The sequence below is a fragment of the Lolium rigidum genome, chromosome 1 (assembly GCF_022539505.1).
Source record: "Lolium rigidum isolate FL_2022 chromosome 1, APGP_CSIRO_Lrig_0.1, whole genome shotgun sequence".
NCBI lineage: Eukaryota > Viridiplantae > Streptophyta > Magnoliopsida > Poales > Poaceae > Lolium > Lolium rigidum.
This window is the reverse complement of record NC_061508.1, coordinates 364252420-364267251: the sequence shown is the minus strand read 5'-3', so window position 1 is coordinate 364267251 and position 14832 is coordinate 364252420. Positions and strand designations below refer to the sequence as shown.

General features: G+C 42.7%; 2 protein-coding genes across 2 annotated transcripts; one reads left to right on the top strand and one right to left on the bottom strand.

Moving 5' to 3' along the window:
• The first annotated feature begins 552 nt into the window (after positions 1 to 552).
• Positions 553 to 5598, top strand: LOC124703091. The gene is made up of 6 exons (XM_047235301.1): positions 553 to 1521; positions 1627 to 3224; positions 4600 to 4761; positions 4863 to 5052; positions 5169 to 5262; positions 5351 to 5598. Exons 2-5 carry the CDS (start codon positions 1644 to 1646, stop codon positions 5228 to 5230), a joined length of 1995 nt encoding a protein of 664 aa, XP_047091257.1. The 5' UTR covers positions 553 to 1521; positions 1627 to 1643; the 3' UTR covers positions 5231 to 5262; positions 5351 to 5598.
• A 2435-nt stretch (positions 5599 to 8033) lies between these two features.
• Positions 8034 to 14325, bottom strand: LOC124666062. Its single transcript, XM_047203410.1, has 5 exons — positions 14232 to 14325; positions 13834 to 14144; positions 12902 to 13144; positions 12188 to 12424; positions 8034 to 9149 (listed from the first exon to the last, which is right to left on the bottom strand). The coding sequence occupies exons 1-5, from the start codon at positions 14323 to 14325 to the stop codon at positions 8034 to 8036; spliced, it is 2001 nt and encodes a 666-aa protein (XP_047059366.1).
• Between the last annotated feature and the right edge of the window lie 507 nt (positions 14326 to 14832).

The window sequence follows — 14832 nt, the reverse complement described above, 5'->3', positions numbered from 1 at the left end:
GCATGGGGTTACCGGCAGGGCTCGAAAACTAGCCGGCACCGTTTAGAGCGCGCCGGTGCGAGTCTATTTTCGCCCCCTGCCACCAAATCGATATCGAGGTCGCTATCGGGGACGCCGGTGGAGATACTCTAAGTAAATAAAATGTGTCCAGATATTATACTTCCCCTGTTTTTTACATGAATTTGGAGCATTATACTTCCCCTGTTTCAAACAGTATTAATTGCCGCAGATTCCGAGAAGGGACGGACTCTAATGCAAGAGGGTCCAATTACTGAGAGCTTATATATTGGAGAAAAGCTAACAACACAACTCGAAACAAGATCCACGCCCTGAAGAGCAGAATCTAAAACCTACTCCATCGGTTTTGAATTATAACATGTTTTAGATATTTTATTAGGGACTACATAGAGACTCAAATGAGTGAGGAAGGACACTGAAACTGAATATAAATACATACTACCTCCATCCTAAGGTTAAGGCTTTTAAAAAAAAGTCAAACCAAGTAAAATTTGACCAAACTTTTAAAATAATTTATCAACAAATATAATTTTTTATATATACCATAGAAATATATTTTATTATCTATTTAATGATATTAATTTTGTATTTTGCATGTTAATAATTTTTGGTAAAAACTTAATCAAATTTGGCATAGTTTGACGTTCTAAAAATAATACAAACCTTAAGCAGGGATGGAGGTAGTACAATTTAGAAAGGAAAACTATGACAACTTTTACAATTTAGAACAGACTGATAGTGTCTAGAAGCACACATATGACATACTGGCTGGTTTGAGTAAATTTCAAGATCTAATTGGATGGTTCTGTTTTTTATTTATAAGGGAACCTTTCTTACAAGTTTCTTTTTGATAGTTGTATCCTTTTTTTACAGCTTGACTAGTTATATACGGAAAATTGTTTTGCAGAGAAGTTTGAGAAAAACGTTTGTTTTGAGCACCCATTTTTTTATTAATCAGCAGGACTCTACTGCACACTTTTAGTAATTTAAAGCACACTTACATCATCCACCAACAAAGGCAAAATAAAAATAGGTGGCTCATCAAATCAAACATTTGGTTGATTAGCACACTCCTTTGTTAAACATGAGCAACCTTATTAGCATCTCTAGGATAAAAGGAAAATTCTACTCTATTAAAAGAAAGTTGCTTAAATTCCTTTGCTAAAACATGAGCGACCTTATGTGCACCGTTCACCCCCTTTATTTAAACTTAACATTTTGAGGGAAGTTTGAGGAAAACTAATTTTTTTTTTGAGCTAAGTTTGAGGAAAACTAATGATTGGGTTCGATTTTGTTGCGCCGATGGGCCGTAGACCAGCCCACCCGACACTACAAACAAGGTACCGATTGCAGAGCGGCAAATCCCGTCTCTTGCTAATTCCCCTCCCAAAACATGACCAACTTCCAAAGAACCCCAACCCCTAGCACAAACCGCCGCCGCCGCCACCGCCACGTGGTACTTTGAAGGATCAAGAACTCATCGCCGTTGCCACCAATCTTTCTGTAAGTTTCCTCCCTAGTCAGATCGGAAATTTCTTGGAAGCATTTCTCGTCGTAAGGCGGATCTTGATTATCGAGTTTGTTTTCTCTGCCGGCATGTCCGTGCAGGCCGTCTGTTCGACGAAATGCCCCCAAAGGTATCCAAGCGGTGGGTGCCAGTTAACCGGCCGGCGGGCACGTCTCCCGTTGCAGGCAAGAAACCCAACGAAGTGCCTCCGAAGGTATCCAAGCGATGGGTGCCGGTTAACCAAGAAGCGGGCATGTCTCCCGTTGCAGGGAAGCCATCCAGAGAAGTGACCCCGAAGGTATCCCAGCGGCAGGTTCCGGTTGACCAAGCGGCGGGCTTGTCTCCTATTGCAGTCAAACCATCCAACGAAATGCCCCCGAAAGTATTAAAGCGGTGGATGCCGGTTAACCGGTCCGCGGGGATGTTGCATGAGTCAGGAAACCCATCCAACGAAATGCCCCTGAAGGTATCCAAGCAATGGGTGCCTGTTAACCAACCATCACCAGTGGGGACATCTCGTGGGGCAGGCGAACCGGCCGATAGGCTCAGCGATCTCCCGGATGTGCTCCTGCACCATATCATGTCGTTCTTGAAGGCATGGGAGATGGCCCGCATGTCCAAGCTCTCGCGGAGGTGGCGCAACCTCTGGGCTTCTGCGCCCTGCATTGACATCCGCGTTGGAGACCATGATAGACCACCAGAGGACTTAGCCAAGTTTGTTCATCGGTTGCTGCTCACCAGGGACGTGCTCACGCCAGTGGACACGCTCCGTCTGCGCTCGCTTGGTGAGGATGATTTCTATGAGACTTATAACAATGGCCATGTCAAGAGGTGGATCCGTAGTGCTATCAAGCGAAATGCTCGTGTTATTCAGCTTAATGGGCATCTCAGCAAGTACATAGAGCTGGATCACAAAGACTTTGTCTCTAGCCACCTCAAAATCTTGAAACTGTCATACACCAAGCTGGATGATGAAGTCATGAAGCAGCTCTCTTCTCACTGCCCTTTGGAAGAACTATATCTCAAGAGCTGTGTGATTGATGTCCGTGAGGTTTTATCCTTCTCTCTGAAGAGTTTGACCATGGTTAAATGCAAGTTCACTATGAACCTCTTGGTGGATGCTTCAAACCTCATGTTCCTACGGTGCATCAAACCAGAGAAGTGGGTTCCCGTATTCAAGAACTCTGGGTCTCTTGTCACAGGCAGCATCATGCTTGATGACTCTTTACTGAGTCGTGAATTTCAAAAGTACCATGAGGATGATGATGAATTCCCTCAGACAAGCGATGAAGATGAAAGCAATGATAATAGAAATGTCATGTGTGATGGTAAAAATTCTGATGGCAGTCACAATGAGGGCTTTCTTGATAGTATTCTTTATAGCGGCTTTGGTAACGATTTTTATGATGGCTATTCTGACAATATTTACGATGACTATTCCGATGACATCAAAGACAATTATGATTATGGAAGTGATATCAATAGCGATGACGATACATACGAATATAGCGAAATTGCAAATGACTCTGAAGATTATTTTGGAAACTGTTCCGGTGGCCTCAGTTTCAGTAAAGGTGGCAACAATTCTGGCCACAGTGCAAACTATGGGTTTAATGATTATAAAACGTTAGGTGGCCAAAATATTATTCACAGCCTTTTAAACGCCAGAAGCATAGAGCTGCTAGGTCATTCAGGAGAGGTACAGTTATTAATTTCTTCATTGTTGTATTTATATTCAATCTGCCTTATACTTTCTCTCATGTGTAGCAAGCAATAGTGGAATGGTGCTTTGTCACAATAGTTACATGCAAAACAAGTTCACCAGCTTTCTGTCACCTTATTAATTTTCTCTAGCTCCCTTAAAAATCGAAAAATTGATGCATTTTACTGATGTTGCATTATTGTTGAATGAATGTGCTGCTTTAGGGCTTGCTATCATATAAGGTTTTTTTTGTTCTCGTGGTTGGATAAGCTATGATCTCAAAAACCACTACTTAGTAAACTATTTAGTATTTACAATTTTTGTTCTGAATCTTCACTAGACCTACCAGCTTTTGCATTTGTGGATAACATTGACCTGTCTTAGAAAATAGTTGTTAGTATAGATGCATAGTCATGTAGCACTTTGTATAAGTTGATGTTCTGTAGTTGGTTCATTGAACTAATGATCTTTTCTATTCTGCAAATAACACTGACTAATTAAGAGTATACATACCTAATATATAGCTAGGGTGCACCGCAAATTGCAAATTATAGGACAGTATGAAGTTAATGGATTTCTAAGAAAATCATACTTACCTCACTTCTTCTATCAAAACAGAAAACAGTCAATTTAGACAAAAACACAGGTTAAAATAAGTTGTTAGTCCAGCCAACCTCAGTTCTTTTTTCTGACATAGTCCATTCACTTGATCTCTCAAAGAGCTGAGACATGTCGAGGGCATGTAAACAAAACCAAAACAACCGCTAGGGTTTTCAAGTTCAGTGGGTTAAACAATTAGTTTATAGTAGGTCTAATCAGGACTGCTGGAAAGTAAGTTGGACCTTTCTCCTATAATATACAATGAGCTTTATTCCTTCCTATGATCAATTTGCTGAGTTTGAGGGTTTCATATATTGAACTTCACTTTAGAGATCATATCGTTGGGAAACTGCAAATGCTATTGGTATGAGGTTTTCTATATCAGTATACTGCCGCTTAATCAATGACTTCATAACATCTTGTTTGTGTTTCATGATTGACTTGACAGTAAACTTAAGTTAATCTTGTGGATCAACAGAACATTTGTAATTTTCAATTATCATATATTGTAAGTGACTAATTAGCTAATAAAACTAAAAACACTTATTGTGTCATATCTGGTGATTGCAATATTGCTTTTAAAGTTGTTTTGACTATTCTAGTATTACCATATTTTTTTCCCTTACATTGAATAATGATAATACAAGTTACATGCCTACTTTCCCACACTATTGCATAGTTACTTACGTACACCATTACATCGCTGATCATTGTCCATTTGTTTCTATATTTATTATATTATGAAACAACTCACTTTCATAAAAATATGAAGGTCGTTTTGAGAAGGGAATCAATAAGTTTCCCAACATTTATCAACTTGAAGACATTGTCCCTTGGTGAATGGTGTATCAGTAGGGGTGCTGATTTTTACCTACTAATTCACTTACTTCAGCATGCACCTAATCTGGAGAAACTATTTCTTCAACTTGAAATGGTGAGTATATGTAACTTTTTCTCAATGTTCGCATTTTAGTATTTGGTTAATGATTTAAGCTGAAGGTTTATGAAGCTAATTCTGCTTTGCCCTTCTAAAAGAATTTTGACATCCAAAAAGCATTGGGAAGATGTATTAAACCAAGCGGAGGGTCATTTGATTGTAAACACCTTAGAATGGTGAAGATCAAATGCACCAAGGATGATCCTAGAGTACATATGCTGGCACAGCTGTTTAGGGCTAATGGCTTGCCCCTTGAGAAGATTTACGTGCGTAGGAGTGGGAGCTTCAGTGAGTACCTTGCGTTGATAACTTTGCTCAGCAAGATATTATGTTAATTTTCAATTGGACTCTTCTTCTGTGATGCAAATCTCTGAATTCACTGGCTCTCTGATTTTTTTCTGCAGATCTTCGTATGCTAAAGCTAAACAGGGAAATTACCTTGGGCGATATGCGTGACTTTGGGTAAAAAACCTGGGCCTTTGCAAGGGTACACTTACGGTATGCATTACTGTTAAGTACTATGTCCTTTTCACCATATAGCCATATCAGTTATATTCGATGATTGAAACTTCGTTTTTGTTGGCAGAATGCAAAGCACTTGACCTAGGGAGTCAAGAAAGTATGATTTTCACACAACATGCCGGTCAGTCCTGCAGCCTATGAAGAGCTTAATAACTCAGAATATTGTCCTGAGAACTTTGAGTACTTTAATTTTTTTATCATGGATTTGTTCGTCGCTTCTCTGTTATGACCATGGGTGATCTGGGCCACGTACCTGCTGTTCTGGAATGACATGTTTCCTGGATAATTTATATGGTTATTACTGCTTGCTTATTTCGTTTTGCTTTCGTCCATTAGTAAGATGGTGCTAACTGATAACCTTGAGATGGCTTGAGGCTGCATCAGATTTGATGCTAAGGTTTATCCTGTTAGTTCTGCCGGTGAGGAGGATGTAAATATTATTGTTAGACAAGCTAGTGTCTGCCTCACAACGAAAGCGCTAGATGTGGAAATAGCCATTTTCATATTTAGAGAATGATAGCTATCTTTCTATTACTTGATGTGGTTTCTCTCGTGTTTGATGTCAGAATGACCGCACCTTGGTCAGTCTTGAGCAACACAGAGCTCTGGATTCGTGACTTGAGATGGCACCAAGGTTGTCTTGGGCGAGCGCTGCCTTTAGGTCACTTTGTCAACCTCTGGGCTGCCATCTTTACCACTTAGCAGTGATCTTTTTTTGCCATAGCTTGCCCAGTGCAAAGTTTTGCCCCCCTTTAATTTGGTTGGGGCACTCTGTTTAGAAGACTTCTGCTTCGAAGTCGCATGCTTTCATGTTGAATGAAGGACCTAGCCTCAAAGGGATAAACAATGGGGCAAGCTCAACATTGGTGATGCTAACCTACACGAGCGAATGAAGGAGCTGCAACCACATCGGACATGTTTTAATCTATACCTAATAATAAAGGAGTTAAGGTTTCTGCCAAAATTTTCGTCCAACTTTTTATTGGACCATTTTGCCCTCCCACCAAACTACATATTACTGCACAATTGCCACCATAGATAACTGTTCGGTTGTTATGTTGTGTCCATCCCGGACGAACGAAGGCTCACGCAAAGCTGCCATGAGTGACGAACGAACGGCCCAGTTCCATCTCAATCTCAATCTCAATCTTAATCTCAATCGGGCCAATTCACGACAACAACCAGATGCATGGAACCGATCGATTGCTTTCCGCTTATATTCTTGTATTAGTCCCACCCCGTGTCCTTACAGAAAATTCCACCGGTTTAAATAGATGCATATTGACTGGATTATCACCAAGGTGTCCAAATTAACAAGCAACAGGTTGGCTAATTAAACGCACGACATGAGTTGGTGGCCCTTTCCGGGAGCGAAGGATGGCGAGAGATGGAAGAAATTTCTATGTGGGAGAGAAGGCCGGCCGCGGCAGTCGAGCTTGACAGCTCGCCCGGATGATGGACCAGAGAACGAGTGAAAATTTAGCCAGCGCTCGGGAAGAGATGTATTCTGGGTTGCTCTTGCGGCCTCCTCGGCCAGGAAGTAGGCGGTCGAGAATGGGATGCTGCGGCTTCGGCAGAGAGAGAGTTGACGGAGACAGGACGTGTGCGGCGGCGCGCTAGCGGAACTAATCTGCTAGGGCAAGGTCTCCTGCTCTGGTGAACGTGGGAGTTTGGTGGGCTGGTTGCTTGCTTGTCCAGTCTGGGGCTCTGGGCCGACCGGCTCCACTTAAGAATCTTGACTATTTTTTCTTTTTACAAATCGAAGTATTTTCTGGATTTCAAAGACTAAAAAATTGCAAATTAGAAAAATTGCCTAGCTATGACATGTGGCCAAGATCTCTTTAAATCACTGTTGGAGCCGATCTATTTTCCTTCTTTCATATGCTCCGCCATGAGCCATAGCGCCGCGGCTGCGGTGGTTGCCGCCGGACGGTCCGGCAACCATAGGTCCTCGAGCAACCTCCTACATGCGTGGCGCAACCAGGTGCATCCAAACCACCAAACCCCATGCATGGCCCCTGCTCCGCCGTCACGTGTGCCCAATTGGCGATGCGTCCGCCACACCCTGTTTCTGCCGAAAGGGAACGTCTTGCTAGCGGTGTGAACAGTCGGCAATGCTCACACATGTTATTGGCTCTACGCGATCGGCAAGCGTCACCCGTAGTGTTTGTATGTACATTTTTCCCTCCCGCTGCAACGCATGGGTCTTTTTCCTATATATAATAATATTATGTTTGTACTAACGGTAAATTGTTTAGAATTTATATCTTAATATAAATTAAGGATGGAAGCCACCATCATTGAGATATTACAAGTCAGTGCAACTAGGGGCTTGCGATCATGATTATTTTCATCATGAATAGGAGAAAATGTGACCACCATCGACGATGTTAATAAATAGGAGAAGTTTCAACACGGAAGATTTGCTCGACCGTTTGAGTAGTTATTTTCCCGGTGCAACGCACGGGCACTTTTGCTAGTGGAAACTTAAACGGGCACCTCATTTGGCCTGGATGGCTCGTGAAGTGCCAATTCACAAACATATTTATGATTCGCAACAATGGTTCAATTTGCTGGATTATTGAAAACGGATACAGACAATGTTTGGAAGGGCTGCGTCACATTCAGTGGTCGCAAATTGTACTGAAGCTTCTACCCCACACATACAAAGCTGGATCATTAGACATCGTCCGAAATTGTACTCGATCAGCACACATCACCGCCCCGTCGTCGACATACGGCTGCCATCAGTTCTCTACCTGAGCCGCTCCATCAGCGAACGGGATGACTACACCATCGCTGTCGTTGCTCACCCCCGCCGGCGCTGCCTTCGTTGCCTGCTCCTCCTTCTGCTCGGAGAGACGGGCTCTGTCCAAGTGCTCCGGCGTGTAGAGGTGATCCGCCATGCCGTACTTGCTGCAGCCATGCAGGTTGCACAGCCCGCACGAGAAACTTCCATCCGCCTGCTGCAGCACGATGCACAACTTGCCCTCCACCTGGATCTTAAACTCGTTGGCAGACACGGCGGCGATGCCATTGGTCTCAACAGCTTCCTCTTCTTCGGCATCCAGTTTCTCTTCTTCAGCTTTGGCAGTACGATCTCCAGCCTCTGTATATTCATCTACTTCCATGGGCGCCACGGAGAAACTGGCACAAACCGGGGCGGCCCCATCCTCTCGAGGCGTTGCCGATGGCACTACCTCCATCTTGCTGGAGTCGCCGACCACGGCGGCGGCGGCGCCCGCAGCCTGATTCGGCTGCTGTCCTGGAGTCACGGTTATGTCGACGCTGGCTCCCAAAGCCACATCCCCATTTGTTATCTCCTGTGCTAGCACAGTTTTTCCACATGCACCGGCGTCAACGGCGGCCTTCTGTTTGCTGGTGTGCTTCTTACCGGACAAGTGAGTCCGCATGACAGTCTCCGACTCTGTCTTCACGTCGCAGAGCTCGCACAGCAGGAAGCCGTCCACTCGGCGCACGCCATTGACCTCCATAGCTCGGCCCTGATCTTCCTTCTGCTTGGCCTTGGAGATGTGCTTGCGCCCCCGGACGTGGCACGCCATCGTGACAAGGTTGGCGACCTTCACGTTGCACACCTCGCAGAGCAGGAACCCGCTCATCTGCACTACCTCGCACGAATTCCCAGAGCCGGTCCCAATGCTGTATATCTTCGGCATGTAGGCACCTTCCTCCTCTGCCTCTTCCTGGCAGCCGTGCTCTGCGGACTCCTCCCGCGGCGGCTGCGCAAGCGCTGCGGCCTTGCTCATGTGATCCTTCCCTTTGAAGTGATCTTGCATGCCCTTCTCTCCCGTCGCCATGATGCCATTTAGAGCTGCTGCTGATGCATTTGGTTTCAGGCTGGCCTGCGAGAAAGCACAAACTCGACTAAGCAAACATTTTTTGGAACACCATTAGAAAACATTCTTCATAAGTAAGGAGAGCTGAGAAGAAGAAGAGGCAAGATTTGCCACATCGAAACAATGCCATTTGCAGAAATGCGACTCCCAATTATGCATTTAGACATATGCCACTGATGTTTTATTTAGCTTTATGTATTGCCATATATTTGCTTTTTTTTCTTCTTCTCCAAGTCATTTCTTTTTCTGATATTCTCTCCTTCTCTCGCCACGTGATATTTCAGTTTGCTATGTCCGTTTGACGATCAAATCCATGTTATCTGATTTGGTCAGATCAAAAGAGCACATCAAAACTAGAATATCACGTGTTGAGAAACGAAAAAAATAGAAGAAAAGAAAATGAAATCAAAGGGAAATAAATTGCACTAGACAATTGCTTACAAAAAACATCACAGTGGCATATCCCTGGATGTAACATTTGAAGTGGAATTTCGTCAAATGCCAATATTTCGATGTAGCAAATATATGTTGCTCACACCTCTACCGGTTCAAGGACAATGGATAAATGCAAGTATTTTATTAGAGAAACACAAAATTATCTGTAGTTGGCATTTGAGAAATCATAGTCAAATCTGCAGTTATGTGACCTATTACTCTCTCCATCCACAAATTAGTATACTTCTACCATATATCTTAAATAAAACCTTTTAAAAGTCATAAAACTTTATAGAAAAGAGTAGTACTTCCTCTTTCTAGAAAAGGATGTCTCAACTTTGTTTAAATTTGCATATATATACTACGCGTCTAGATATATTTGTATCTAGACAAAGTTGAGATATCTTTTTGAGGACGGAGAAAGTAACAAATATGCCATCAAATATGTATACCCCGTCCGTACCGGTTTATTAGACTGACACGTAGTTTAAGAAAAAAATTAACCATAAATTTGGTTAACAAAATATAAATTATTAGTCCAAGAAATATATCATTGGATTCACATTCAAAACACTTTCTCCAATAGTATAACTTTATGACATATAATTTATATTTAGTTGACAAAGTTTACGGTTAAACGTTTTCTTGAAACCGGTACGAAGGGAGTGCTGCTGAATTTAGCAGTACATTTTAATAGGATAAATTAGACTTTAGACAAGTATACTGTTGCTGGATTTACAGTTTGGACCTCGTATTGCACTTTACAGGGTGGGTTCAGAATAATATTGCAAGTTTGGACAAAGTTTAAGGATCACATAAAACATGCCAGGCACCATGAGTCCATGACATGTGCAAGTGTACCATACGGTTTCTTTCTGAACCGTTAAAACTTGGTGCAAACTGCAAGATAAACAAAGAACAATTCATTGCGATATATAAACGTTATACAAAAAATAAAAAGTGAAAATTGCAAAAATATTTCTAGGGGCACTTTACAGGGTGGGTTGAGAATAATACTGCAAGTTTGGACAAGGTTCAAGGATCACAGAAAACATGCCAGGCACCATGACCATACGTTTTCTTTCTGAACCGTTAAAACTTGGTCCAAACTGCAAGATAAACCAAGAACAGTTCATTGCGTCATGTAGACGTGAGAAAAAGTGAAAATTGCAACAATATTTTCTATGGGTAAACGGTAACAAAAAAAATGTAATTGTATTAGTTGGCCAGTTCACACGAAATCTGACATAGGGCTACTACAAGTCCTAAGAGATTTTGAGCTGAGCTCATTTAAAAAAAAATCTGTCATAAAGGACCTACAAGCCCTACGAAATTGTGAGCTCATTTAGACAAACCATTAGAAGTTTGGACTTGCAATTTTAAGCCAAATTTGAATCATTTTTTAAAATAAAAGTATGAAACATTATAGTAATTAAGTCTAGGTTAATTTAGTATTCAGGTAAATTTTTAGCTGATTTAGGAAATACATTTAGAAGTTTCTACTGCTGTTGCAACATCTCGGCAAAACTTGAACCAAAACATCAAAAATTCCAAACATATCTGCAAAATATTCTAGTAATTCAAACTAGGTTTACTTAGTATTCTGGAAAAAAAATCACCTCATTTAGACAATCTGCTTTAAGTTTAGATTGCTTTTGCAACTTCTAATCAAATTTGAACCAGATATTCCAAGTCTCCCCAAAAGAAAAATAAAAGAATAGAAAGGGAAGTTCAGGTCAAGCGAAGCTCACCACCAGTATTAAAACTAAAAATGATCGAGTAGAGCAACTACCGTAGTCACTGAACCAAACTAGGGCGCCATCCATCAGATGTTGCGTCAACCGGCTAACTAACACGATTGCAGATTTTTGTTGCTGATTACCTCTATAGTCCAGGTGCATCAGAAATCTCTAACAGTTATGATTTTGTGTTAACCCCTAAATATGTGTCTTGCTGCAATTTCCTAATAAAATATGAGATAAAGCTAGTGATTCTTCGAACAATGCATTTGGAGGCCCAGCTCACTGGAGGCCATCAAAAATTCAAAAATGACATTTTGAACTTTTAAAAAGTTCAGAAAAAATATACATATAGCTATATATACTTTAAGTGTGCAATATCTCAATCTGAAATTCGTTGTATTGCGGGCTATGCAAAAAAAAAATACAAATGTTCACTTGAAGGTTCACTATTCACACATCTAGATCGATAATTTTATCTTTTTTCTATAGATTAGAATACGAAGTGTTTCGGACTGAGACTTCACGCACTTGAAATATAAATTAAAAATTAGCTTTGAAGGATAGTAGGTGGATGTACATATTTTTCAGATTTTTTTATAAAAAATACTCGAGTGAGCTCGAGAGTCAAATTGAGGCACTCAATGATTCTTGCTCTACTTGTTTCTTTGACATGTAGAAACTAGGTCGATTTGTTCTAAGAGAGAGAAAAGGAATTTATGCTGAATCAAGAAATGCATTGGAAAGACAACCGATTCTAGTTGCAGCATGGAAGATGATAACTATAGTTAGCGATGCCGAAGTAAAACATGTATATTGCTTTGTTGAATTTGGGTACGGTGTGGGATAAGTCTAAACCAAATTCGTTACCACGTCCTCCTTCGGCATTGGCTGCGGGAGCATCGCGGCCTTCTTCCTGTGGAGTTTCCCTTCGAGGTGATCTTGCATGGCCTTCTGACTGGTTGATGTGATGCCGCACACCGTGCAAGTCAAGTCTGACTTCTGCTCGTTGCTGCTCGTGGCAGCAAAAACCGTCGGAGCGACGGCCATGTTAGGGTTTTCCCCCTCGGCTGGCCAGGCTGCCGATCCATTTATCTTTGAACTAACCTGCATGAAAAACAACCACCGGTCAGTCCAGTAAGCAGAAAACAAAATACTATACCTAATGAATGAAAAAATATATACTCCATGGATAAGTCTATGTTAATATGGGTCAGCAAAATCTTAAATGTCTCGTATTATTCGTAATGACTAATGAGACGGTGGTAATCTATCTTGACGGCAGCTAACTTAGCTTGGGTTGCTGCAAGTTTTGGTGCATTGGCAGCGTGATCAACATCACAGTTGAGACATATTTATGTTGCTGAACATGCTATTTTCTGGTGTTCCAATTATACAGAACCAAACCACACGCTAGCTGGGCTGGGCTTGAATGAAATGTTTTTTTTTCCAAGTGACCCCTCTCTGGGTCGATTTTCATTATCAAGGGATAACGAAAACACACAGCAGTTGTTCTGGTGGACAAAAACAGAAAGAAAAAGAGCAGAAGGGTTGAATGAAATGTGTATATTGTGATTCTTTTACCTCATGTTGACCTGCTCCAGTCAGTGGCAGCGCAAGCTTAGCGGTCCTCCTCCCGTGGCTCTTCCCTTTTAGGTGCTCTTGCATGGCAGTCTCACTGGTTGCCGTGATGCTGCACACCGTGCAAGTCAAATCCGGCTTCAGCTTCTTGCTGCTTGTTGCCGCCGAAACATTGGATGCAGCAGGGACATGATGAATTTTCCGCTTGGCTGGCAAGGCTGCTGGCATATCTGGTTTCGATCCGACCTGCGTAGACTATACTAATGTTAGCCAATCTCCCACATTTGACTTGACGTTAATCAGGAGGAGCTCGGACGACCCATATTTATCTATATCTTATAAGGAATTAAGCTGAAAATTCACAGTACAGGCAGACAAATCTTGCAAACCCATAGCCCCGTATACTTAATCTTGGAAATGGTTTTTTGTATAAACAAGCAAGGGTATGGTATTATATACTTCCTCTGTCCAAAAATAAGTGACTCGGATTTGCCTAGATTCGCACGTGTAATTTAGCGTGTAGATATATGGAAATCTAAACAAATCCGAGTCAGTTATTTCCAGACGGAGGAAGTATTTTTCTTTGAAATGGCGCACACGATAGCACTAAACAGAATCAATCTGGTTTCCTTTTACAGTCAAAAAATGCCGTTACTTTTATAAGAACTGCAAACGTCATGTTAATCCCATAAGTATCATAAAATAGAATTGAAATGTCGAAATGGTAAGGCAAACATTCCAGCAAGTACGAAACCTGTGTAGTGGTAGAAAAAGGCATAATTGAGAAAACTAGGCATAAACCCCAAGAACATAAAGCAACTCAAAATCTAAAACCGTCCCCGTTAGTGATTCGAATAGTTGGGGCGAGAGATCAGAGATCTAGAGCGTGATAAAATCGACCAAAAACCTGAATCCGTACGAGGACAGGAGAGCACCTCGCGTGGAATCTGCGTTTTCAGCGATGGCGGGTGGGCCGCGGGCGTGGCCTTGGCTTCCGACCCTTTGGCGGAAGCGCCCGCCGACCGCGCGAGCTGAGATCGCAGCTCCTCTATAAGCTCGCGCCGGACCTCCGCCTCGAGCGCCAACGTTTCAGCCTCCTCCCGCAGGATCCGCTCCCGTATCCTCTCCTTGGCCGCCTGGCGCCGCAGCTCGTCCTGGTCAGACGCCGGCCGCGGCGCCAAGGCCTCGGAACTCTCCCCGTCGTACCCGGAGCGATCACCGCCGTAGTCATCTCGGACACGCGTGGCTTCACACCAAGGAAACGAGAAGATCAACAGGGAGAGAAACGAAGAACCAAGAAAGAGATAACCGGAGTCGAGGGACGAGGGCTCACCAGCGGACTCGGAGTTCGCCGACGTAGCCGCAGCCCCCGTCGACCTCGACGGGCTGCGTGCGCGGGCGTCGCCTGCGCGGTACTGAAACTCCATGCCGGTCTCGTGATCTTGTTCTGGGTTTTGCGGTTCGGGCTGGGTGTGTGCTGCGCCTGCGGGAGAAAAACGTGCGCACGTCCTAATTATAAGCAGGGCCGCCACAATCTAATTAACGTCTTGATCGGACGGCGGCACGTAAACCCAGTCCGTCTAGGTTACTGGACGGTTCCAGCTCCTTCTGTTTCTTGAGTACCTTTCGTGGGGTTTTTTGTTTTTATTTTGCTCTCACATATTGCTCGTTTTGTAAACAAGTCCACATTTTTTACCCTTAACCTTGTTGAAGTACGCGTGGTCCTAAATTAAAAAATTCTCTATTTCGGCTCAATTTGGAACCCTTGGTTGCTTTTGCTAGTGTGGATTTGAGGACGGTTTAGCACCAACATTGATTCATAATATGCAATATTTGACGCAAACTCCAACTAGTTGTTTTGAGTGTTGAGTGAAAACCTCCCGATGTTGTCCCTCTTCAAGCTCTCACAGGCACGAGCCGCACGACCACATGGG